The sequence below is a fragment of the Prionailurus viverrinus genome, chromosome B4 (genome assembly GCF_022837055.1).
Source record: "Prionailurus viverrinus isolate Anna chromosome B4, UM_Priviv_1.0, whole genome shotgun sequence".
In the NCBI taxonomy this organism is placed as follows: Eukaryota; Metazoa; Chordata; class Mammalia; order Carnivora; family Felidae; genus Prionailurus; species Prionailurus viverrinus.
The window spans coordinates 15893107-15920375 of record NC_062567.1 but is presented as its reverse complement, the minus strand read 5'-3'; the positions used below and the strand labels follow the sequence as shown (position 1 = coordinate 15920375).

At 36.3% G+C, this 27269-nt stretch overlaps 1 protein-coding gene across 2 annotated transcripts in view; it reads right to left on the bottom strand.

Moving 5' to 3' along the window:
• The window catches only part of PLXDC2 (plexin domain containing 2), a 445690-nt gene that overhangs the window by 42015 nt on the left and 376406 nt on the right, over nt 1-27269 (bottom strand). For both annotated transcript variants that reach the window (XM_047865279.1, XM_047865278.1), the window contains 2 exons: nt 19056-19206; nt 18041-18079 (listed from right to left, as the gene is read on the bottom strand). In XM_047865279.1, coding sequence (XP_047721235.1) covers nt 18041-18079; nt 19056-19206 — 190 coding nt within the window. The remainder of the gene's footprint in view (nt 1-18040; nt 18080-19055; nt 19207-27269) is intronic.

The window sequence follows — 27269 nt, the reverse complement described above, 5'->3', positions numbered from 1 at the left end:
ATATTCCATACACATAATAACTAGAAGACAGCAGAGGTAACTATACTAATATCAGACTCAATAGACTTTCAATCCAAAAGGTTGTGAGACAAAGAAGGACATCATGTATAAATAAAAGGTTTCAATACGGAAAGAAGATATAATAATTATACACATGTATGCAGTTAATGACAAACCATCAAAAAATATGAAGCAAAAACTGACAGAACTGAAGGCAGAAACAGAAAATGCTATAATAATAGTTGGAAATTTCAATATTCCACTTTCAATCTTGGAAAGAACAACTAGACAAGAGGTAAGTAGAGAAAAAGACTTAACACAATAAACCAACTAGATCTAACAGACATCTACAGAACACTCTACCCAACAACAACATGCACATTCTTCTCAAGGGCACATGGAACACCCTTGAGGAGAGATCATATGTTAGGCCACACATTAAATCTCAACACATTTAAAAAATAGATATCATGCAAAGTATCTTCTCTATTCACAGTGGGATGGAGTTAGAAATCAGCAACAGAAGTAAGATGGGAAATTCACAAATCTGTAGAAATTAAACAATATACCCTTGAACAATCAATGTGTCATCATCAAATCACAAGGGAAATTAGAAAGTTAGGTATGAATGAAAACAAAACTGCAACATACCGAAACTTTGGGGACGCAGCAAAAGCAGGGCTAAGGAGGGAATTTACAGCTGTTTGTGCTTACATTAAAAACAAGAAAGATCTTGAATCAACAACCTAACTTTACAAGTTAGGGAACTGGAAAGAAAAGAACAAACTAAACCCCAAGTTAGCAGAAGGAAGAAAATAATCAAGACAAGAGCAGAGATAAGCAAAATAGAGAATACAAAAATAATAGAGAAAGTTAATGAGAGTTGGTTCTTCGAAAAGATCAATAAAACTGGAATGGGGACTCACACACAAGTAGTCTGTCCCCAGAGTCCACACCCTAAGCCTCTGATCACGAAGCCCTCAACTGACGCTGGACTGTAGGTACTGCTATTTCTTCTGATTTCATGTTATCAATTCTGGCAAAGAATTCTAAGTAGCCTTGGTAATTTCAAATAAAGAAAAATCAGCCCTCAATATGGTGAAAGGATTAACATTGTGCCCTCAAGAAGGCAGGGGCTGTGTCTGACTTGTCACTTCTCTGGGACTAGGGCTTCGGTCAGTGTCTGTCATCATATGCACGTAAAATCCATGTTTGTCGGAAGGGAAGGTGGGAGAGAGGAGGAAGAAAAATGAAAGAAAAATAAAGGCTACTGAAAATGGGTTACAGGTATTGGAATGACCACTTCTCCAACAAAAATCAAATGAAGTTATAATAAATTACTTCACTGGGTCTTCAGTTATCTCTACAACGCAATCAGTAACAGTAACTACCCCATAGGGGTGCTGTGAGAATTAAACACCTAAAACATATAAAGTACTTAGGAGAGTACCTGGTATATAATAAGCACTTAATTAATGTGGCTATTATATTATTCTTCATTTTAATATGAGGGAGGTTGAGGGAAATTATGGTGTCAGATTCACTAGACCATATAAACTATGTGTTTGCCCTTAACATTTGTTGCTTTTTAAAGTTTGGCATTACTATTATTTTCTAAATGTTTGTTTATTTTTGAGAGAGAGAGAAATAGAGTGTGAGTGGGGAAGGGGCAGATGGAGAGGGAGACACAGAATCCGAAGCAGGCTCTAGGCTTTGAACTGTTAGCACAGAGCCTGATGTGGGGCTCGAACCCACAAACCGTGAGATCATGACCTGAGCTGAAGTTGGACGCTTAACCGACTGAGCCACCCGGGTGCCCCAAGTTTGGCTTTATTCTTAAGTATACTGTATTGTTGTACTTGGTGCACTTGGCCTTTTTTCTTATTTGTAAGAGTATGATACATTACTGTCATGGGAAAATAGGATTCATTTAAAATGCTGCTTTGGAGAAAGTGTGGCAAAAAATATCTACTTGAGTCAAGCAGGGAAGCCTTGAATGTTTCTTCCAATCCCATGTGTAATTCCGTCCATCTATTCTTTTGTGTGTGTGTGTGTGTGTGGCTTTTTTTTCAAAACTTGTTTTATTTTTTATTTATTTTTTTAAAATTTACATCCGAATTAGTTAGCATGTAGTGCAACAATGATTTCAGGAGTAGATTCCTTAGTGCCTCTTACCCATTTAGCCCATCCCCCCTCCCACAACCCCTCCCATAACCCTCAGTTTGTTCTCCATTCATCTATTCTTTCATCCCTCCCTCCGTCTATCCATCCCCTGCACCCCCAAATCCATCCATCCAGACAGCATCCGGTTCTCTCTCTGATATCAGTAGTCTTTTAAAAGCAGCATGTCAAGATTCAGCCTCACTTTCTTTGTGTGTGTGCAGAAGAGGGAAGGGAAGAAGCAGACACTTGTGAGTTAGCCTCAGGCTGCCACTTCCCACGTGAACCAGAACCTGTGGAGGAAGCAGCAGGCAAAAGACAGTCCTTCCCAGGAAGAAAAAAAGAAAGCCAGCAACATGTTTTATTCAGTATGAGCTCCGGTCAGTAAAATTAGCTTTGACTTGTAGGACATAAATTGTCAATCTTTAGAATATAAAATCATAACCAGGTTGATATCTTGAACCTCTCTCACTGCCTTTACTTAGGCATAAATGCTTACTTTCTCACTTATTACTTATTTATATTTTCAATAATGGTTTAGTTATAGAATCTCCTTTCGAAAACATTCCTTTGCTGTGCTGGTATAGATGTGAAGACACCATTTCATGTCTAATGAAATCTGTACAGAGTCTAGTCTGTTACTAGCCAAATAAATATTTTAGAACAGTTTTGGATGATGATTGCAACAAAATAAACCATCTTCACAGACTCTCAAAATATTGCTAGCCAAGAGACAAAGTAAATATTTAGGGATCTATGACTGTGCATATGACTATACACTGTGGCATAATTAGGGCAAACCATTTAAGGAGAAATACAACAAATTAAATTCCAAAATATTACAGAGGCATCTTTGTGTCCCAAGCAAGTGCTATTTCCAAATGCTTCAGAGTGGTCATCTGAATGGAGTGGCCAAAATTGCACAAATATTTCTGGAGAACCTATTTTCTCATTTTCATATTATTTAAGCAAGTTTTCTACTTCTCTACTCTAGCTGCCGTTCTCTACTAACAAGTATTATGATGGCATATTAAAAGGTTGAATTTGGAGATGAAGTGATCACTCCATTGATGTGTTTTGATTTTAAATTCTTTCACTATTTGGTTTCCAGTTTAATATCACTGCTCCATTAAATGGCACTGGGTTTGCACACTCATGGGTACCTGCAAACAGGATTCGGGAGATCATTTATGTTAAAAATGATGATCACCTCAAATACAAAATTGAAATGTACAAAGTATAAGCAAGTGCTAGCAACTTCCATAATTGAAATTTAGTTCATTCACGTCGAGGGCAGGTGGCTGAAATGAATTTCAATCCTTTAGAAGAGACAATAGGCAAAGATGTCAATTTTAGAAATAGTCATTCATTCCTGTGGTTTGACTGATTGTTATTAGACACTGGCATATAGAATTGGGTCAAAGAAAACCTTGAATCTATTTCAGGTACAAACTTAAACTCATGAGAGCCCATGAGGAGTTGGGAGGGATATTCCAAAAGGTCACGAGAAACCTAGTCTGAAGACTCAAACTCTTATTCTATTCTTAGAAATATCTTACCCTCCCCTCCCCCTTTATTTTGAGAGAGAGAGAAAGAGAGGGAGACAGAGGGAGAGGGAGAGAGAGAGAATCTCACACGTGCTGGGCATGGAGCCTGATGCGTGGCTCCATTTCATGACTGTGAGATCATGACCTGAGCCCAGATGAAGAAGGGTAGGACGCTTAACTGACTGAGCCACCCAGGTGTCCCCATTCTTAGGAATATCTTATGCTCTTTTATTCATGTCCGAAAGTGAACAAAAAGCCAAAGAATTATCCTCACACACATACAGTATTATACATAGGACAATTCGAATCTTTAGCTTTTTTATCTTTAATTGTGTATTTAAATAAGACGAATTAATGATAAAGGATAATAAGATACAATAAAACGGAGCCTCAGAGCTAAAAAGAGGAAGTATATAGATACATGTGAAAAGCCTATCAAATCAAGGCCACTTTTTGCTACTCTACTGAAGACATAACTTAAAACATAAATGAAGCACAGAAATCAATAGTATCAAAGATAATATACTCTCATCTGATCCACTGAATGACCTATGAGCTCCTAGCTTTTTAATACTTTATAAAATGCAGATCAATACTGGCACACAGAAAAGACTGTGAGAATTGTCCAGTTTATCTAAGCAATCTGCTATTTTGGGGTGTGTTTTAGCTACCACGACAGCAAAGACAACAGATTTTTAAAAAGCGTTAAATACATACTAAAAATATTCAAGACCTCATGCAAATGTGTTTCATTTGCTACTCTCCAAGAAAAGTTTATAACCTATTAATAAGAGGAAAGATGAAAGAAAGACGAAGATAGAAGAAAGAAGAGGAAAAAAGAAAAAAAAATGGATAGGTTGTCTCTTCAAAGTGTAGCATCAGATTTTAAACCTCTACCTTCCCTTGTTCTATGACTGATAATTTTTTTTTTCAGGATTTACATGCAGGTGACACTGATATTTGGTATTTAGAAGTATAATTCTTCAATATGTTAAAAAGATATTAATACATTGCTAAAATGAGTTGTACCCACTATTAAATCTTGCCAGTGATTAAAATCCAAGAATAAAGTAAAACTAAAATAGAAATACTTCTGGTCTGAAATTTTATTCACTTTAGAACTAACTATTCTCTTGGCTTTAAAATCAAACACTACAGTCCATAAATTCCTCAATGTATTAATATCCTTTGGGGACCAAGAGGCTCATGGGTTAAAGTCTTGCACAAGTTTGTGCAAAATGCATAAATCTTATACACGTGAAGTCAAAATGTTCTTTTTTAAAACTTCGTAATAAAGTTAAACTACGAGTGCTTACAATGTTAGTGTTCCATTTTTGGATTAAAAACACACACAGAGACACACAATTTTCCCTGTGGAATATTGTCTAACCCATTTATAACCTAAAGCATGTAATGGAAGAAAATCAAGTGATAACATTTTTAGCTAAATTGACTTTCCTTTGGAAATTTCCCTTGTAACTGATCTTATTTTGTAGCTCATATATTTTTCCTCTTAACTCTTTTATATTTCTACATCCATGATCATGACCCCGACTTCATTCAGAGTTTCTTCCGGTGTTACTATTTTCTTGACACTTGTGAATCCGTCGATACTATTCAGGTATTAAGAAGCCAACAGAACTATTATACAATTATTATACATCATCCACAATATGTGTCTCTGGGACAATACATTCAGAATTCACATTATGACATCTCCATAGGAAGGATTTGGGTAAGAACTGTGAAAAGATATTAAAATGGGTGCACAGAACACAGCTAAGTGCATTATGTACGGTGAGGACAATATCTGGCAGGGACAGCTGGCCCGGCTTCTCTTTTGCAGCCTGTGCTACTACAGGGCAGCTGTGAAATTTCATTCAGGCAAACATATAAAATATTCTGGCCTAAAAGAGCTTAGGGATGACAATCCTTTTTAAACAATAATCCGCTACCTTTTATCTTAGGAAAAGGAAGCTAAATAAGATTCCCGTGAAATCATATTAAAAAAAAATGCTTGATTCCATCAAAATGAGGGATTTGGGACAGCAGTCACCACCCAGTCTGCTTGTAGCTTCATTATGTGATTGGTGCTTTAGTGTATGTATATGTGAGAGCAGCTAAAAAGAGGGGATTTATAGTGATTACAATTGCCATAAGACCCAAAAAGTCAGTCTCTGGAATGATCCATTATCACTCTTCACTTCTTATGTGTATGCACTACTTTTTGAAAACAGTCTGCATATGCATCTAATGCTTTCAGCAACCGAGATCTTTATAAAACCTAACTTTTAAGCTTTTCTTACCATCAGCTTTCTATACAAAGCTGTCTTTGTATAAAGTTGTCTGCTCCATCTAAAACTATATTTAAAAATCATTTTTGAAAAATACAACGTGTCTCTACTTCTACAAAATAATCCAAAGAAAAGAGATCTTAGCACCTAAGTTGCCCATCCAAATGTTAAACTAAAGAGTTTCACAGAAATAGTTTCTCTTTTAATTCCATGCCAAGCCGTTGCAACGGTTAAGAAATCAGGGTTTTAAATTACAGAAAAAAATTTAGAGTTTTCCTAGTGAATGTATTCACAGTGAATACAAAATACCAAAAATACGGCTGACAAAAGTACTTTTAAGATTGGGGTGGGGGGAATACGGAACAGAGTGACTCCTCAAGCCATTAACCCCATCCATTCCAGAATGAGGTCACTTATGTTAAGAAAGGTCATTTACATACAAACCTAGGAGTACCATAATGAATGTTTACTTCCCTACCGAATCCGTCAGATTTTCTCAGCGTGGAGGAAAAACTCTCCTCACCTGGCTCCTATCAGTGTGGGAAGACAAGTGTGTGTATATATGCCACTTAGCTAATATAGACCCTAGGATCTCCACTCCTCTTAATCATGGCTGCACTGGCAGGCCAATGCCAGGCCTTCTTGAAATTATTTACGGAAATGGGATCCATTCTCCCACTGAAGTTCAAGTGTATGAATCCAAGGGCATCTCATCAATAGCTTTTCCAGCGGAGAGATCAAGCTCTACCTCCCATGCACCTGCACTGTATACCCACCACTAGGAAAACAGGCCACCAAGGTCCTTTAACTGTCCATCCCCAGACCACAGCAGTAGCTGGTACATGGGGCATGTAAGATAGAACCTGAAGCCATTATTTGAAAAACAAAAAGCCCAGCTGCTGAGGTACAGTATACTATCTAAATGCGTACTATCTAAATAAAATCAACCTTTCAGTGATTAGTCATAAGCAACTTCTATTTGTAAAAAACGTTTATTTATTTATTTTGAGAGAGAGAGAGAGAGCACACACGGGAAGGGCAGAGAGAGATGGAGAGGGAGAATCCCAAGCAGGCTCCACACTGTCAACGCAGAGTCTGACGCAGGCCTGCAACTCCCGAACCACAAGATCATGACCACAGCCGAAAGAGAGTCGGATGCTCAACCAACTGAGCCAACCAGATGCCCCATAAGCAACTTCTTTTCAAAAGTGCTGACTTTTAATTCAATATTATTAAATAAATCCCAAGTTCTTTGACATCTGAGTTTATGATCAACATTAATGAAAATCTTTGGGTTTCCTAAGAAACTATGTCTTAATTTAGTTGCTAAAGATGTCATTTTGGCCTGTGTGTCTGCCCCAGAATTAATTAAAACCTTAGTCCTTCATGTTCTTTTTTATCTTTTTAAATTTTTTAAAAATGTTTTTATTTATTTTTGAGACAGAGAGAGACAGAACATGAGCAGGAGAGGGGCAGAGAGAGAGAAGGAGACAGAATCTGAAGCAGGTTCCAGGCTCTGAGCTGTAGGCACAGAGCCCGAAGCAGGGCTCGAACTCATGGAGATCATGACTTGAGCTAAAGCCGGATGCTCAACCGACTGAGCCACCCAGGCACCCCTTAGTCCTTCATGTTCTTAACAACCATACAACCCTTTTGTTATTTGTGGTGGTTTGATATATACAGTCCTCCAGGCGGGTAAATGGGTGGGACTACAGGTATGTGCTATGTATCTTAAAGAGCCAGAATCAGAAACTGGAAAAAAGGTTAGGTTAAGCCCGGAATTTCATTTTAATTTGTGGTAGCAGATCTAATAAACAGTGCCCATATATCAGGTAGAAAGAAAAAATTAAAACCTCTGAGAGCCAGTTTTGCAGCAGTGTTTAGCATCCATGTGGACAAAACTTTGCGCACATAATGCCCCTAAGAGGGACCGAATCAGGTAGACTGCTTGGGAAGAAAGACACTATGAAATTGTGTTTACCATAAATGCCTGTCCCTGAGGTCCGGGGATATCAAATTTCTTGAAATATAAAGTCCCACCTGCTGAATGTGGGGTAGAACACGGTCAGTCCGGGAGGTGAGCTCTAGTCTCATCCTAACGTTTTCCATGAAATCAGCTTTGTAAAATGCCCCCCTCTCCCCATATTGGTATGTGATACTCCCATGAGTTTTACAGTTGCAAGGACCTTGGTCTCAAAATGTTGGGGACAGAGGAGCCATAACACTCATTGTGACTGTGATGGGGCAGTTGGTGCTGTTTCTGTTTGCTGAGATGCTGGGTAGCTTTAATAGGGGGAGAATGGCAGACAAATGGGTACACAGCTGACTGTACAACATTTAGACCACTCTTCCCTGCAGGACAGGGGGGCATTGGGGAGCACAGCCCCTGCTCTGACACCAGATCACTTGGTGGTAAAAGCCCAGCTGTGTTCCTTACAAACCGCATGACTTAAACAGATTGTGTAAATCCCTATGCTCCCAAATCTTCCTGAGTAACATGGGATTACAATAGTACTTTCTTCATTGGGTGCGGAAAAGATTAAATGAGACAATATGCAAAACCATCAGAAAAGTGCTGGGTATACAGAAACAGCCCAATCATTACTAGACAATTTTACCCTTATTAGCAACTACCTGGGAAGTTTCTAAGAATAATTTAAAGCAAAACATGAATCAAATAATCAGAAGTGTTAAATTTAATGTCTACTAATTAGAGAGGCTGGTTTGCTAAGGGCAAGCCTTTTTCCTTTCTTTAGTTGAGAGTTTCAAGAAGCTGGGAAGAATTTATTCATGAGAATTTTCGGAGAACCGTATCTAGTTTATGAGCAGCATATTAAAATTTCTCTTTTCTTTTAAAGGAGGTAAAACTCGTGGCCTTGACATGCACAGATCTTAAGTGTACAATTCAACAAGTTTTAGAAATTTCCATGCTCCCAGAATGTTCTTTTTGCCTTTTCCAGTCAGTTCTGACCACACCCCATCCCACCCCATGACAGGCAACCACTATGCTGATTTCTATTATTGTAGATTAGTTTCACCCGTATTAAATTTCATATAAACCAAATCATACTATATGTACCCTGTAGTGCCTGGATCTTTTTGCCTAACATGATGTTTCCAAGATGTATCTGTGTCATTGCATATATCACTAGTTTGTTCTTTATTTCTGCTGAATATTAGTCCATTGTATGAATATACTCAATTTATTTATTTTTCTATTGCCAAACATCTGGATTATTTTCAGTCATTGGCAATTACTTATACAGTTGCTATGAATATTCTTGTAAATATTTTTGTGGGTATGTTTTCTCTTGGATACATAGAAGTGGATTTCTGGATCAAAAGGAAGATATGTTTAATTTTATAAAATTGTCAGTTTTGGGGCACTTGGGTGGCTCAGTCAGTTAAGCATCTGACTTCGGTTCAGGTCGTGATCTCATGGTCCATGAGTTCGAGCCCTGCGTCGGGCTCTGTGCTGATGCCTCAGAACCTGGAGCCTGCTTCGGATTCTGTGTCTCCCTCTCTCTCTGCCCCTACCCTACTCATCCTCAGTCTCTCTCTCTCTCTCTCTCTCAAAAATAAATAATCATTAAACAATTAAAATAAATAAATAAAATGGTCAGTTTCCCAAAGTGATTGTACTATATCACAGTCTGATGAACAATGTAAAAGACTTCTGATGCACCATAACCTCATAAGTATTAGTGTTTTGTCTTTTTAGTTTTAGACATTCTCGTGGGTGTGAAATGGTATCTCATTGAGGCTCTTGCTTTTTTAAAGTCAGCCTGATAATCTGTGCTTTCAAATGGAGTTTTATTCTTTTTTATAGTTAATATAATTATTGGTCTGGCTAGATTTGATTTGCCATTTTTCTATTTCTCTTCTTCGTGTTCATCCATTATGTGATCAATTTTTCCTCCTCTCTTGCCTTCTGCAGCCTAAACGAATATATCTTAGAATTCCATTTAAATTTAGTTCTACATATTTTGTACTTTTTTTTTTTTTGGTTGTTGAACATAATGTTCACAGGTGCTGAAGTCACTTAGGGTTGAAATTTTATCAAACAAGTTGTTAACTCATTACTGGAACTGAAATAATAACATCTGGTCACAGCAACTTACTGCACTGTTATGGATCAATGTTAAATAAGGACTCCTATCCTTACTACCCAAGATACATTTAAAATCTTGTATCGTATCAAGCATGCAGTATAAAACTAAGGTGAAAATTAGTCTTAATGGAACAGCAAGTCATTGAAAACCTATCTATTGAAAAAGACTGAGCTAAATTTAGTATCTAATGGATTAAACTCCTTTCTTTAATCATTATGTCTTTTTAATTAATTAATTAATTTTAATGTTTGTTTATTTATTTTGAGGAGAGAGAGAGTACACACACACACACACACACACACACACACACACAAGGTGCGAGTGGGGGAGGGGCAGAGAGAGAGAGAGAGAGAGAGAGAGAAAGAGAAGCCGTAGCAGGCTCTGTGCAGTCAGTGCAGAGCCCAACATGAACCTTGAGATCATAACCTGAGCCAAAATCAAGAGTTGGACACTTAACCAACTGAGCCACCCTGAGGCTCTCAATCATTATGTCTTTTTAAAAATAGTATATCTTTTCTCTTTCTTTCTTTCTTTCTTTCTTTCTTTCTTTCTTTCTTTTCCTTCCTTCCTTCCTTCCTTCCTTCCTTCCTTCCTTCCCTTTCCTTTCCTTCTCTCCCTTTCTCTTTCCCTCTTCTTTCCTTCTTTCTTTCCCTCCCATCCTCTTTCCTTCCTTCCCTCCCTCCTTCCTACCTTCCTTGCTTCTCATACTAGATCAGCATATTATAGGAGAAATAAGCATTGGCAATTGAAACAAATATAAGAAAAATAGTACTTAAGTCACAAAACCTTGAGAATGATAACCAAGGTCAGTGGGCTCCAAACACACTTTGGCATGACCTTTACACATTAATAGGAGGCCTCTTTTTTCCATCCCCCTTGGGAATGTTTTATGGATTCACTCCACTCGTAGACACCATACTCTGACCTCTCACACTTACTCTCCCCATGTTACTTTGTCTCCTACTACACTGAGACAGCAGGAAGTACAGATGAAATTCCCACAACTTCTGCCTCTTCTCATCCATGCTGACTGATCCATCCCTACTTGAGGATACATCAAATACTCTCGACCATCTTTTAATTCCTTTCTTTATGTCTTCTTTCTACTCAACACCTATACCATGTAAATAGGCTCCTAAAATAAAACAACATAATTAACAAAAGAAGTCTCTACTTTCTTTTTCATTAAAACTTCTTGATAAGTAGCTTGTCCTTGCTGACTTCAATTTCTTAATTCATAGACTTCTCAAAATCTATCTGGGGAATGCGTAACTGTGGACTGTAGAACTGCTCAACCAATGTTAACATATTACTTAAACTAATGGTCACTTTTCTGTTCTTTTTTCTTTTTCTTTTTTTGTCTTCTTCTTCTTCTTTTTTTTAATTTGGCCTGTCTAGAGCATCAACATAATTCACTACTTCCTCCTTGAAATTTCCTTCTCTTTGGTTTTATGATAGCAAATTCTATTGGTTTTCTTGCTATCTCTTTATCTGTCTTTGCAGTTTTCTTCACAAAACCTTGTGTTCTCCTTTCTGTACTGTGCCCTTTTCATTTTTATAGCATCCTTCTGTGATCTCATTCACTCTCATAACTTCAACTGTCATTTCTATGATGATGATGCCTAAATTTATATCTTTTGCTTGTACTTCTCAAGCGAATTTCAGATTTGCAGAGAGGAACGCCCATTATATATCTTCATTTGGATGTTCCACAGATATGTCAAAATCAATAAGCTCAAATTCAATTCATTGCCCCCCCACAACCCGTCCTCTTCTGGTATCCCCCATTAAACAGCACCGTCACCCACCCAGATAACTAAGCTCAAGTCCTGGGAGCTATCTTAGTCACTTTGTATCACATAAGTCACACATCCAATCGGGTATTAGTTATGTAGCTTTACTTCATTCAAAGTGTTTCTCATGCCCATTTTCTCTTCTTTATTCCTACCGTCAGCCACTACTTTGGCTTCTCAGCATTTCTTTTATGGATTACTAGTACAATCTCCTAAGTAGTTTTCCTGGCCTCAGGTTCACTCCTTTCCCATTGTTCCCCACAACCCCATAATTTACTGTCAAACTGGTTTCCATACAACACCCAGTGCTCATCCCAACAAGTGCCCTCCTCAATGCCCATCACCCACTTTCCCCCTCTCCCCCACCCCCCATCAACCCTCAGTTTGTTCTCAGTATTTAAGAGTCTCTTTAAAAAAATATTGATGCCTGAATCAGCTCCAGAGGTTCAGATTTAATTGGTGTGAAGAACAGTGTGACCACTGGGGTTTTTATAAGCTGGAATAATAAAATCAGATGAGAATAATCAGATAATTCCAAGGTACAGAAGAAGTTGAGAGCCACTACTCTGGATAAAATTTTACGAAAGCAACTCTTAATTCTAGGGGATATGCAAAATACCATTCTGAAGTATAAGAAATGTTCACTATTATGGCATACATATACTTAGAATAGAATTAGTGCTACCATGGAAAGTAGCCAAACGAAGCAAAAGATAAAACCAAATGTCAAGATACTTTACAGTTGTAGAGACAGAAAGTGATAGATATTCAATAGCCCGTCAAGAGGAAATAAGTTTCCCTTTGCTTATGAGACTGTGATCTATGTGAAAGAAGTAGGTGAAAAAAATAGCAAGGGAAGGAGGGGAGAGAAATGAAAGATATGCTACTTTGATGATTTATGTATTAAAGTCAAAAAACAATTCGACTGAATGATAAATGAAACACTAGACACTTGATCTGTCACTAGAGACTAGGTAATAAAAATATAACCTTAGAAGTATTCTAGTGGAAAAGTCAGAATAATGTTGTAACACTTTATCTTTGGCTGAAAAGTCTTGGGGTGTGTTCAGAAATAAGAAAGTAACACGACCAAATCAGAATTTAGACCAGCCATTCCATAGTAGTTCATTCAAAGTGTATCTGTCCTAGCTTTGTGAAATCAACCACTTGGCAGATTCGTACCTCAGAATTAACTTGATCATGTTGATCATGTTCTGCAAACCACTTAATGTAGCTATTTCGGCATCTCTGATGGGTGACACCACCTTTCTGACTCAAGGATGCAGCCTTTCAGGATCCAGGTTTAGTAAAATGCCCGGCAATAAGAAGAAATGAGAAGCATGGTACCACCTGCGTAACACAACAGTGCTCTCTGGAGTGCTGTTACTTTAAAAGCTATTAGCAGCTAAACACTTATATTCAAATATGTTTTTAAAAAGACACTCTATCAAAAAGAAGAACATTTAGAGGAGCCAAGGACAAATGCAGTCTTAGTACTTGGAGAAATCTCAGTCAACAAATTTTATTTTTATTTATTTATTGTCTAAAGTTTATTTGGATATTTCGAAAGAGATAGTGAGAGCGGGGGAGGGGCAGAGAGAGAGAGGGTGAGAGGGAGAGAGAGAGAGAGAGAGAGAGAGAGAGAGAGAGAGAGAGAATCCCAAACCGACTCCACCTTGCCAGTGCAGAGACTGATGCAGGGCTCAAACCCAGCAAGCTACTGTATCATGGCCTGAGCCAAAACCAAGAGTGGGATGCTTAACTGGCTGAGTCACCCAGGCACCCCTCAGTCAGCACATTTTAAATAATAAAATCAAATCACAGGATTTTAGAGCTTACAATAATTTTAACATCTGCAGTGTAGCAGAATGGCATGATTCAATCTGCCAAACTGAGCTGAATCTGGTTGAAGGCTTTCCTTCTTAATTAAGAGACCCTGCCATTGATTCAACTTGCAAACTCTTTTCAGCGCTGGATATAATTTTATCCAGTTCGCATCTTGAAGACATTTACATTTCTATTTAGGTGGTGAGTGTCATTTGGAAGCAACCTAGTCAAATGCCAAAGAAGGCATTTAATAGTTGTACCTACTCTAATATATAGCTAGGTCATTCCTTTGAAATGTACTCCTCTAATAAGCTTTTGCCAGGATTTGAAAACCCAAAGACATGATTTTAAATGCTTATAACCACTATCCACAGAAATACATACATTTAAAAAATACATCCTAGAAACCCCTTGATGGTGAATTAAACCTGAATTTCTGGAGAAACCAAGAAGGCTGAAAGGATTTTAAATTAGATTTTGAACATAAACACAGCGTAGCCCTGTAGTTTGGAGAATGCATGCCAGTGATTCAGACACTCCTCAATGACACAGGAAAATTGATGTGTTGTGATTTTCATAGAAAGGATAAGATGGAAACTACTGCATAATTACATGGGAAAAGAAAATAAATTCCATTTCCAAATACTTACAAGTATCATCAGTTGTTAGAGAAAAGGGAAAACAATACAGTAGGAGTAAGCGAAATACTTTAGAGTGGCATTTCCTGTTCGAAGTTTGACTGTAAGAGAACAGCCATACTGAGAGGCTGTATTAAGTCCCAAAAGACTCATACCCCAGGTCTGCCATGTACTGGCCATATAACCTTTCTGTACCTTTGTTTTCTCAGCTAAAAAATGAAGATAATAATAGGAACAACTCAGAGGGGTGTTGTGTGAATTATACGAAGTAATAAATGACAGCATGTAGAATGGGGCCAGGAACATAGTAAACACTCAACAAATATTTCTTTTTCCTCTTCTTTTTCTTCTCCTCCTCCTCCCAACTATTTGGAGATCGTTGTATAGTTGGAGATAAAAGGTCATGTTTATACTCGCTCTTCTGAGTTTTTGTATTCTATCACTTACAATGGTCAATCAATGTTATACACCTTACTAAGGAGGCCTATACTCATTAGATACCATTTTCTTAGTTTAGGTTTGTTTACACGTTCTTTTCTCCAAATTATTCTTAGGTCTTAGAATTTCCACTCAACCCATAAGGCTAATAAAACTTTCCTAAACCCAAAACTATCTTGAAACTTCCAGAAGCTCTTCCTAGTCTTACTCTAAATGTAGCAGGAAACTCAATTCACAATTGAAGATTCATCAAGAGTGATTTAGCAGACTGTAACTCAGTTTGGGTCCTGTGAATGAGAAACCCTGTTGTGTGCCTTTGGTGTCCAGCTGCTCAGAAGTATTTTATACTTTCATATCAAAGATGAAGGAAAATCTCCTGGAAAGTGAATGTATAATCATGTCAGCTGTGGATTCCACTAGAAAATCAACTATTTTAACCCACAGAAATGTCCCAGAAAGACTCAGCCAAAGTAATCCAATATCTAAAGCCAGTATCATTGGCTTCTAGCTACATATTGACTATTTTGAAAAATGTCACCCTTTTTCATCAAAAACTACAGATCTCTAAATTAAAATGCTTCTTAAAACCAGCCAATTAAATTAAATCAAGAAATAAAATGAGCTAAATTTCTTTGCAACAATATATAGCAATTTATAAAAATTTATTAGCTTGCATTAAAAAAATTAACAAATGTGAGGAAACACTTAAATTAGGCATCCTTTTTCATTATTACCTCCATTTTGCAAAAATGTTAACCTGGATGTGGAGGGGCTGGACAATTCTGAATTCTATTCTCAATATGTTTAATCAACTAATCAAGTTAGATTTAAAATGGCAATCTTTCCTGCATCTTCAAATTCTGTTAGATAAAAACAATGATAAGTATGCTATCTTGATGAAGGTGCTATAAAAAGTAATGTGTAATTTCCCTTAAGCACCGCTTTGAAGGAACATTTATCTTAATACTGGCCAGGTTGGTCTGCTCCAAATGTACTTTAAGAAAAAGTGCCCTATAAACAATCCTAGACATGGAAAGAATTCCAGTATATAGACACAGTTTAAGTCTTATTGTGATATTTTGGAGTCCTGATGGATTCATGGCTGCATATTAATGATCTAAATATCATCTGAAAATCCATCAGTCAACTTCTCCAGTATGACAGAAAAGAAAAAAAAACATTTACATTTACATCATTTACATTTACATTTACATCAGGAATTTACATTTACATCAGGAATTTACTCCACTTGGTTTCTCAATATTATAAGGTATTCTAATGCACTGCTTTAAGAAAATCTTCAAAGTTTTATGATTCCTTGATGCATTCAACAAAACTAAAGATTTTCCTTAGGATAATTGGTAAGATTCTAGGGAACTACTTCCCAAAGTGTATTTTGCAAAGCATTAAGTCCATGAGATGCAACTTATAAAAAGGTTTTATGACCAAATAATGGAGAAATGCCAGATACTAAATCTTTATTGCCATCTTGAAATTTCTTTAGAATACATGCTCCCCGAAAGCAGGGAATTTAGCTAAATCTCATTCACTTATCATGGATCCAAGCCTGTGACAATGCCCTCCAATTAGCAGGCATCCGGCAGGAATTAATGAATGAATAAATGAATGAACATTAAAAGCTTTGAACAGCTCTCTAGCAAAGAAACCTCTTTCATTTTCTTTCACCCAGAGTATCTCATACCTATTTGATCACAGGATTTTTTTTTCTGTTAGCACTACAGAATATTTATTCTAAATAATTAGAATATTAAAAAGAAAAGAGACAGCATAGAAATAATATAATAAACACACATGAAACTACTACCCAAATTAATAATTAAATGCAACAAATACAACAGAAGCCTCTTGGCGACTCCTCCTCCAACTCATTTATCTCCCACTTCCCTCCCTCAAAATAACATAACACCAAATTTAGGACTTATGTTCACATGAAACTAAACAGCATCCTGTTCTGAGTAATTCTCAACTGGGGGATTGCTAAAGGCCCTTAAAGTGCTGAGATTTTAATTTATTTCTAGCAAGTATATACAGGCAAATGGTCATCTGTAAAGCTATCCACTTATAGCATTAATACTATGATAAGTAAGAAATGAATGAAATAAAACACTATTATACAGACACAAGACAATGGAGAATTGATGTAATAATGATATATATGAAGAGGCTAAGCAGCTTATCTTTCAAATGGATTGATATGAAATTAAAGATGCATACAGTATGTATCTTATCATACAGTGACCTAAGAAAACATAGATGTATTTTTGTTACTTAACCTGGACTAATTTAGAAACTAATCTCTACAATTACTTAAAAAAAATCCCTAAGAATGTATACATTGGATTTTGACTTACAAAATCAGCTGGGGCTGCAAAAGTAAAACTGTGTCTAGATCAATGTCACAGTAGGGCCACATTTACATGAAAGAGGCTGCTAAGAAGAGGCCCCACCTTCCCCCCTCCCCCCCCCCACCCCCGCACTTCCTGAGTTGAATAAACAGTTGCTGATAAAAAAATCTCTTTTATCAAGATCCAGCAAACTATGATAGAGAAGCATATCTGAGCTAATATAGTTTAATAGAAAAAGAACTGTTTTTAAAAATTTTAGGCAATATCTTTCACAATCTTATTTTGGTAAAACTTTTCTTCCTCAAATTTTTAAGTATCAATATAGGTTTCTCTAAAAATTGTCTTAGAAAAACCTGAAGTATGCAACTACTTAAAAGTTCTTTTTTGCATGTTTAATTTTTGTCCCCTGCTTGACATAAGAGACAAAAGGGCCTATAAAATATATTTCCATATTGGTCTAATTCTTAATTTTATTTCTAAAGAATGTTGAGTAGTTAACTTAGAGAAAAAAAAAAAGAAAACATTTGAACCCAATACCTGCTCTGTGTAGATACTCAATACACAATTAAACCAAGGAACAGTACACGAAAAAGGAGAGCAAGGTGTGTGGATAAGTTTTCACGTTATAATTGGTCATTGGTATCCTATAGTTTTATAGGCAAATATGAGGATTAGAATTGCATTCACCATTGAAACCATTTCAATTTTCAAACCACCCATTGAATTCTCCCCATGTTAAATACCAACAGGGAGTGAAATATAATCTCACTGTGTATTAGAAGCCCACCAATCCTTTCTCATATATAAATGAATGAAATGACTTAGCATCTGAAAATATTTATAAAAGAAAAGTATCAATTCCTACCTCCATTATCTTTTAGATGTAGTGCTATCTTGGTATCATCTGGAAGAGAAATTCAAAGTTATTGTAACAAAAAAAATTTTAGTGGGGCATAAATATGATGATCAGTCATTGTCTCCTAATGCTTTCTCAGAGGAGGATTCAAACCTCAAAAATACTTCACAGGCTATATAACAATCCAAAATAATATGTATTAAAATGCAGCACTGGTTTCAAAAGCAATAAAATGATTTAGCAGCTTCCTCATCTCATTTTATCACTTTACTCTAGTTAACTTTTAATATCCAATTAAATTTCAATTAAAAGTAAAAGTGTCAAGTTTAATTTATTATTCAAACGAAAGCCAGGTTTATGACCATAAATAAGTAAGACTATTTTTTCTCCATCAGAGCCTACTCTTGGCCAACTGGTCTCACATTTCTCCCTAGTGGCGTCATTTAGAGTAAGTGGTTATATTTTGGCTAATATACCTTCTTCCCTCAATGAGTTGTCCCACGCATCAATATTCTCTTGTAGTTTTGTCTTCCCTGACAGAGGAAATGTTTTTCAAAGACAATTTCTGTGACATACACAGTGTCCCTCTACAGATTATAGACCAACATATTTTACTGACTGTATTCAGGTAAATATTAGAATTGCATACAAATAGAATTATCTATTTTCAGAATCTGAAATCACTGGACATTTTATATGCATTTTGCCTTTCTCTCCTGTGACTGAAATGTTGAATTCAGTTACGACAAAATTTACCAATATAAAAGGAAGTCTGTATTTCTTTTCTATTGAGGACAAGTAGCCGAGATCACTAATGAAATCTAAGTCTTAAGAAAAGGAGCCATACGTTACAAGAATCCCAGCACATACTTTTCTTCTGTAGTAATTTTGTCTTTTCCCCTTTAGAAGTCCTTTAGAAATTGAGTTTGCCAAAAGATAACTTTCTCTCTAGAGAGCTACTCCAGTACATGTCAATACAGTGACTTTCCCCTCCTTCAGAAAAAAGCAAAAATATCTAGAGCACCTTCTGTGGGCAGACTGGTGGGCAGCTGGGATGTCGCTGCTCTTCTGGTGGTTGTTAAGACCCTGAATTTTGTGGTTGTTGCTTGTATAGTTGTGGTGGTTTGAGAAGAACTTTCCATTGGCTCTGTGTTCTCACACATCTTCTCTTTTGACTGATAAGAGAAACAAATAGGAAAACAATTTAAGAGTGATCACACATGTGTTTAGAAAATTACATCAAAGAAGTTGGGCTGTGAAGCATTAAGGGCTTTCATATCAAGATGAGGAATAAGTTATTTTTATAGAGAACAATATTTATAGATTTTAATAATTTACAAAGTATATAAAAGATGAGAAAAAATTGGATGTAACAAAGCATTTCCATCTTCAGATATTTGGATTTCATCACTTCTGTTCTTAATCTTTCATACTACTATTTATATTGCCCTAAATCTTACATCAATCTCTATATAAAAGACATGATGTCATGAGGAAGAAGTTCATACAAGAAGAAAAACATGTTCATACAGATAAGAATTAAAACATGCTTGGGTATGTGAAGAAGGCGCTTCAAACCAATAATGCCAAGTTCTAAAAATTTGGTAAAGTGCTCCATATTCCCTTATTGTTTCAAAAATAATCCACCATACATTGAATGAGTATTTAATTTTTTTGTTTTCTATTACAAAATATTCAAAATCACCCAAACAAAAGATTGGATGGCCCTCATGTAATCACTTAGCCTATTTCTCCCTAGCAGAGCTAGACTGAAGACACCAGGAAAAGATATATATTTTATTTTTATTTATAGCCCACAAAAATAAATCCTATAACATTCACCAGCAACAATTTCCACCACCCAAACTTTTATGGTTTAGAATCTGGTGTTTCTCTCTCAACCTCTTTGTTCTCCAAAGGACGTCATCCCTCTGGTAGGGTCTCAGGTAGAAGATAATCAGTCTGCACATGGGTGGTACTCACCCCACTTTAGAAAATTATTATTAAATAAATTCCTTTCTTAAACTTCTCTTGTCATTAATGAAATACAAGGCACTTATTACTAGTTCAGCAAGAGTTCCTGAGATGGCTTCCTCTTTTACAAAGGGTGAGATACAGATTTCTTCTCCATTGCAATTCCCAATATCCGAGGGGTCATTCAATCTTCGACTGTTGGTTCCCACATCTTCTCAGCCCCAGTGACCTAATGATCTCCTTGCTAGCTCCACATCAGTTCTTGCCCCCACAGTCTGGCCCTCATCTGCAGTTGGAGATGTTTGTGTTTTGAGATCATAGATCCAGTTGTCCTCTTTCCAATCTCTCCATGTATGTGCTCACTCAGATTCTGCTTCTCCTTTGACTATGCACAAAGTCCAGTCTCCTATTTTTGCATCACTTCAACCTCTCTTTTCAATTTCTTCATTTATCTTGCCCCGTTTTGTCTGTTTTCCCACAGCATCCTTTCAGAAAAACCCCAATACTAAATGGAGTAAAAAACCTGCCTTTTCCTTGCCTGCAACAAAGCCATGAGCAGCTGGAGAACGATCACACAGCCTCTGACTGCGAGCTCCATAAATTTACCTCCCACCACCTCAGTAGGCCTTCCGTGCTGCCTGGCAACTCTGTCCTACTTTGCTGGTCTCTTCTCCCATTGTCCTCTGTATCAATTTCAAACCCACTCCACTCTACCAAAAACTATAATGCCAGTCCCAATCTTACTCCATGGGCTCACCTTTTATTTCTTTGATAGGAATCATAAGCAAGAATTCTCTACATTTCTTTACAAATCAGCATTCTTGCTTGAATCTGTACTGACCTACCCCTCTTCCTTTCTGTTATAATGGAAGAGGCTCAGTATTTATAGCTATTCTCTCAACCTCTACTGTGGCCCAACTCAGCCCACTTTTCTCAGGCATTGTGAACTTGCTCATTTAATACAATCCTTTCTCTTCAATGTTTACAATCTTGAGTTTTCCACTGCCTTGTTCCCATTAGAGCTTAAGCACACTCAAGCATGTCCAATCTTACTTTAAAAACTCAGTCCTCCTTCTCTACAACACACCCTGACATTTCCCCACTTTCCCTTCCATTCAGTCATCTTTCCAGAGAGATTGGTCTGTCCTGGTCTTCGCAGACTCCCACTTTCCCCACTTGTAAAAATCTTGTTTTTACTCAATGCAGCTTACTGGAAACTTCTCGTGCTGGTGGTCCTAATATCTTCTTATGCATGAAATTGTCTATATTCTTGATATCTCATAGCAAGGGGCACACCTGTCCACTTCCCAGGGTTCTGTGACATTTATCCTCACCAGTCTTCTGATAGGTTTCTAACAACTCCTTTATTTCCTTTTACTTCTGTCTCCCTGTCGTGTGTTGGTAGTTCTTATGGATCTTTCTTGACTAATCTCTTTGCTATATGCATTCTCACTAGCAATTTCCACCACACCCATGATTTCAATTCACATCTTTATATTAATTTACATAAATCCATACCAACATTACATATGTCTCTCTTGGATTTCTGACCCAAATATTCATCTATTGACTTAACATATGCATGTGGATATCACAGACATCTCCAACTCAATAAGACTGAAATGGGACTTCTTGCCACATATTATTCTCCTCCTGTGTTTCTATTGTAAAAGAATACTATTAGTAAACACCCTGATATTTAAGGTAACATCCTGGAATTGTTTTGCTCAGACCACTAAAGGCAGACTATGGACTCTAAATGGTCTTCCTTCTATAAAACAAGGAGATTCTGGATAAAGTACGAATTTTAAAGCATTACTAGGATTTGCAGGACACAAAGAAAATCTCCAAGAATACCTTTCTATTGTGTCTCCCCCAGAACAAAATAAAGCAAAAGCTGTGTGCAATGGAGTAGGAGTAATATACATTAGACAAAGTGAAAGACTAGAATTTGCCTATAGGGCAAAACATGTCAAAAATAAAATATTTCTCCAAGGAGATCAAGTCTTGTGCCAGCAGTAGATGGGGGAGATAAATCTAAACCTCTCCTCACATATTAAATAGGGACATATGATATCCCCTAAAACTCTCAGGTTCTCATCATCAAACATTCTTTGGTAGAAAGTACCATCTATTTAGGTCCTAGGGATTCCCATGGAATAAAATCGAATAAAAATGCAATTCTAACTAAAGGACACAAACAGAAACACAAAAAGAAGAAGCACACTCTGACAAAGTTAGCAAAAACAATGAGCAATGTATTTAAACTATGAAAGTTTTTAGATATTGTGATCATCCAATAGAAGATAGACAAAAAAAAATCATATATGAAATATTTCAAGGAATGAAAGGTAAAGTTTAAAAATTAACTAGTAATATAGACAATAAAAATGTCTTGGCAGATTTAATAAAATGTAAAATTTAAATTTTAGAAACGAAAAATACATTTTTTGCAATAACTACTTCAATGGATATGTTAAATAGTGGATCAAAAAAGATGAAGACAGATTTAATAAACTGGCGAACTGATCTGAAGAAACTCCCCGGGATGCAACACAGAGAAATAAAAAGATAGATGATATAAAAGAAGAGGTTAAAAGATGTAAGGAAGTGATAAGAAGGTAACTCTATCTCCAAAGAGTTCAGAAGGTAAAAATAAAGAGGATGGAGAAAAGTCTGATTGAATAGAACTTAGTAAACTTGATGCCTGATCGGTTAGAAAACACACATTCTTCTAGAGAACACGCAGATAATTTGTACAAATTGTCCATGTACTATTCCATGAACAAGTTCCAACCAATTTTAAAGAATCAGTATCATACAGAATATGCTTTCTGACAATAATTGAATCAATAATTCGAGGTCAATAATAAAATAAATTTTAAAACTTTTCACAAATTGGAAATGTGCTATAATTCATAATTCAATGTAAATCCAATCAACATATTAACATGTTGATTGATTACAGATCTGGACATACTGAGTCTAAATTTATTTGAAGAACAAAAGTCCCCTAATAGTCAAAATACTTGTGAAGAAGAAATAGTAAGACGTGTCCTAGAGATAGCAAGATTTCTATAAGATGATGATAATTAATACACCGTGACATTAGTTAGGGTATTGACAAATTGAGGATTAGAAGAAGAGAGCCCAGAAACCAACTCCCTGGTTATGTAGAAACTAGGAAAGAGGTGGCTTGGCAAGAAATTGCCAAAAGGAAGGACTAGTCAACACACAGTGCTTGAAATTATCTATAAAGGGGAAAGCTCCTCACAAAATTGGATTCCCATTTTATACCATACATAGATACCGATTCCAAATAGAATAAAGACTTTGATGTAAAAAAGATAAAGCTTTAAGATATTTAAGAGAAAAATGCATGAAAAATGACTATGAAATTTGGTAGGAGAGGGCTTTTTAAACAAGATACATATACCCAGAAACTAACAATAAAATAAAGGACTGATTAATTTGACACCTTAGATTGAGAATAGATGTTAACTAAATAAAATAATGAAGAGAATCCAAAATCTGGGGACGATATATATACCTAGAGATACTAGCTAGAGCAGTAACACAGCAGAAATAAGTAAAAAGGTATAAAGAATAAGTAAAAAAGGAATAAAGTAAAAAGGTATAAAAAGTAATAAGCAAAATTCTTTTATTTATAGGTGGTAAGATTGTTTAAGTAGAGAGCCACCAAGAATCTTGATATGTATTTTTTAAATTAGTAAGATAATTTTATAAGGGGGTTATATATCAGATGTATTATGTCTGTTACATATAATCAATGGAGACCTATGGTCTAGAATAAAAAGAAAAAGATAATTACTCAATAGAAAAATGACAAAAAGACATGAACAGGAACTTCACAGAAGAGGAAAGACAGAAGAAGAAACACAGAAGCCAAAAAGAATATGAAAATAGATTCAACTTCGCTGATAATTGGTGAAAGACAAATGGAGTTCCCAATAAGATACCAAATTAGATAGCGAGTAGATCTGCAAAAATGAAGAAGTCCGACAAAATCAGGATCGTAGCGACCATGAAATAATGGGAACCTGTAAGAGTTCCAGCGTTGTGCTGGTCGTGTACATGGACACACTGGAAAAAAATTGGCATTATCTTTCAAATTTGAACATTTGTCTGACTCCCATTCAGTGATTCCACTTTTGGGAATATTAGAGAAACTTGTGTACATTTGACTTAGGAGACACGCACAAGGCGCTTTTGTCAGAGGAAAAATCTTGAAACAAATGTCCATAAGACTGAGTGAAGAAAACATGATTGTGAGAATATAAGCTTCAGGAAGGCAGAATTTGGTGTTTTGTTTTGTCAGACTATTTTCTTACCATTCCATTCCAGTACCTAAAAAAGTGCCCGTGACATCATGGGCACCCAATAAATATTTGGTAAGTGGATGAATGACATATTAATACCATGGAATATATAGCTATAAAAGTGAATAGATCACCATCATGGGCACCAGCAGGGATAAGTGTTATAAAACAAAATTCTGAGTGATAAGTTAAAGATTCCAAATAGCTTTATTTATTTTTAATAGGGAAGGGCACAGATGCAATGGAGCAGAACAGACAACCAGCTTCCTAGTCACGGATAATCTAGTTCATAAATTGGGTAGCATGATCCTGGGTATTCATTTTCTTACTGTTTTTCAAAGGTACATTAATGTTATAAAATGTTAAAAAGATATTCTAAAAGCAAAGGATAACAAGAATTTTAAAACACGTTCACGGTCCTCATTTCCATTCACCCAACCACCTTCGGATCCTTCCACCACCCCAGCTGTGGTCACCATGACCCTTCCCACTGATTTAGGCCAGATCATCAGCATATTTGGCTGGGTTATAGCTACAGTCAATTTATCGGCCTCCTGCTTCAAGTTATCATTCGCCCCATAGCTAGGGTGATTCTTCCAAAAAGGCCTGATTAAAATCCTTTCCCTTGCCATTATTTTTTAATGGAGGTATAATATATACATATAGCATTATATTAGTTTCAGGTGTAGACCATAATGATTTAATATTTCTATATGTTGTGAAATGATCACCACAATAAGGCTAGTTAACATCTGTTGCCACATATAATTACAAACTTTTGTTGTTGTTGTGATGAGAATTTTTAAGATTTATTCTCTTGGCATTTTCAAATGCTCAATAGAGTATTATTAACTGAAGTCACCATACTGTACATGACTTCCTCAGGGTGTATTTATTTTATAACTGGAAGTTTGTACCTTTTGGGCCCCTTCTCCAATTTCATCCACTCAACCATCAATCTGTTTTCTATCCACGATGGTTTTTTTTTTCCTTTGGTTTTTGTTTTGTTTTGATTCCACATATAAGTGAGATCATACAGTATTTGCCTTTTCTGACTTATTTCACTTAGCATAATGCCCTCAAGGTCCATCCATATTGTCACAGATGGCAAGATTTCCTTCTTTCTTTATGGCTAAATCATATTCCAGTGTGTGTGTGTGTGTGTGTGTGTGTGTGTGTGTGTGTGTGTATTCATACGTATATGCCACATTTTCTTTATCCATTCATCCACTGATGGACACTTAGGTTGTTTCCATATCTTGGCTATTGTAAATAATGCTGCAATGAGCATGGGGTGCTATTATCTTTTTGAGTTAGTGTTTCCGTTTTCTTTGGATAAATACCCAGAAGTGAAATTGCTGGATCACATGGTAGTTCTATTCTTAATTTTTTGAGGACCCTCCATACTTCCCTCGCCTTTAGCATAAAGCCTAAACTCCTTCAACTTGTCACACTTGGGGGTCTGTTGACCTCGCCAATCTCATCTCTCACCACTCCTCTTCTTAGCTCTATTAACCTTCAGGCATCATCTTGAATATCTCCTCCTCAAGCAAGCCTTCTCTTATGTCACTTAACAAGACCATGTCCTTACAGTTACTCTCTACCCAGGTCATTCTCTAAAAGCAGTCCTTGGTTCAGTGGTCTAACTACCTGTTGGACACACTTCTTCCATTTTTACATTATTGGTGCTTAGAACAGTACATAGTAAGTGCTCATATTAGGATTTGTACTTATGGAGTAAATTTATCTCATAGGATCAGAAAGATTTAACTCTAGTTTTAGGCACAGAAGATGGACTGCAGTTGGTAGCTTTGTTTACTCACCTGTAAAAGAAGGTTAGAATTGCTCACCATAATTAAATGTATGTAGTTAATGTAATGTAAATGACAATTTAATTACATAATTGAAAGGAAACACTGGATATTAAAAAATGTACTTGACTCTGAGATACTTGGGAATAGGGGGTCATTTTTAAAATTTTTGTAATTTCAGTGCTCAGTACATTCCACAAAACATACTTAGGATATATTCAGGGGTGTTTAAAATAAGATGGATTCTTCCTATTTCCTTGGTTCATGGTGGGCAAGTAAAGTAAGATGCCTGAATTACACTTTTGATCTTTGCACAACTACAGCTATTCAACTGCCATGTTTTCATGGAGGCAAATGTGATTACATGAAAGAAACATCAATTGGAAAATACAACCATGGCTCCAGGAATCTATTTTCATTTTGAATGATGTTGTTCCATAAGTGAAGTGAAATAGATAGATTAGTGTATATCACTATAATTCCCCAAATGAATGTCAAAGAGTTGATGAAAGCTGCGTTGGCAATACGGCACTTAAAATTCAAGTATATTCTCAAAGATGTTTGTTTCGGGATATTTATAAGACATCATTATAAAACCTTAATTTTTAAGAAAGGCTTTAGTAGCCATTGGTCCCCTAACAGTTTAAAGAGAGCACTTTGACATGATTTGCTTTCCTGAATGAGAAAACGTGTATAATTGCTAATAATCTTCATTCAAAATTCACACTCTAACACTTAACACAGGGAGAAAAAACAAGTACTTTTCTTTGTGAACCTGATAGGATATCTTTATAGGACCTGAAATGACAATGTAAATGCAATTCACTAGAAAATTATGAACAGGATAAAATTGTTTCTGCAATTGCATGCACTTGCTTGAATCGTTTCATTGCATCACTGTCTCTATCAGGCTTGCCTTGGAGTTACTGTTTCCATGTTATACCATTTCCAACTTACATTACATCAATTTGCTGCAATCAGTCTTTTCCTCCATACCATCGGTTTTGTTTTGTTATTTGAGCAAAAAAGATGAACGATGGCTTCCGAGATCTTAGAAAAGCTGCAAGTGTTTAAGAGAACTGCCTTTTGCTTGTGAGATTCAAATTCTGGTTC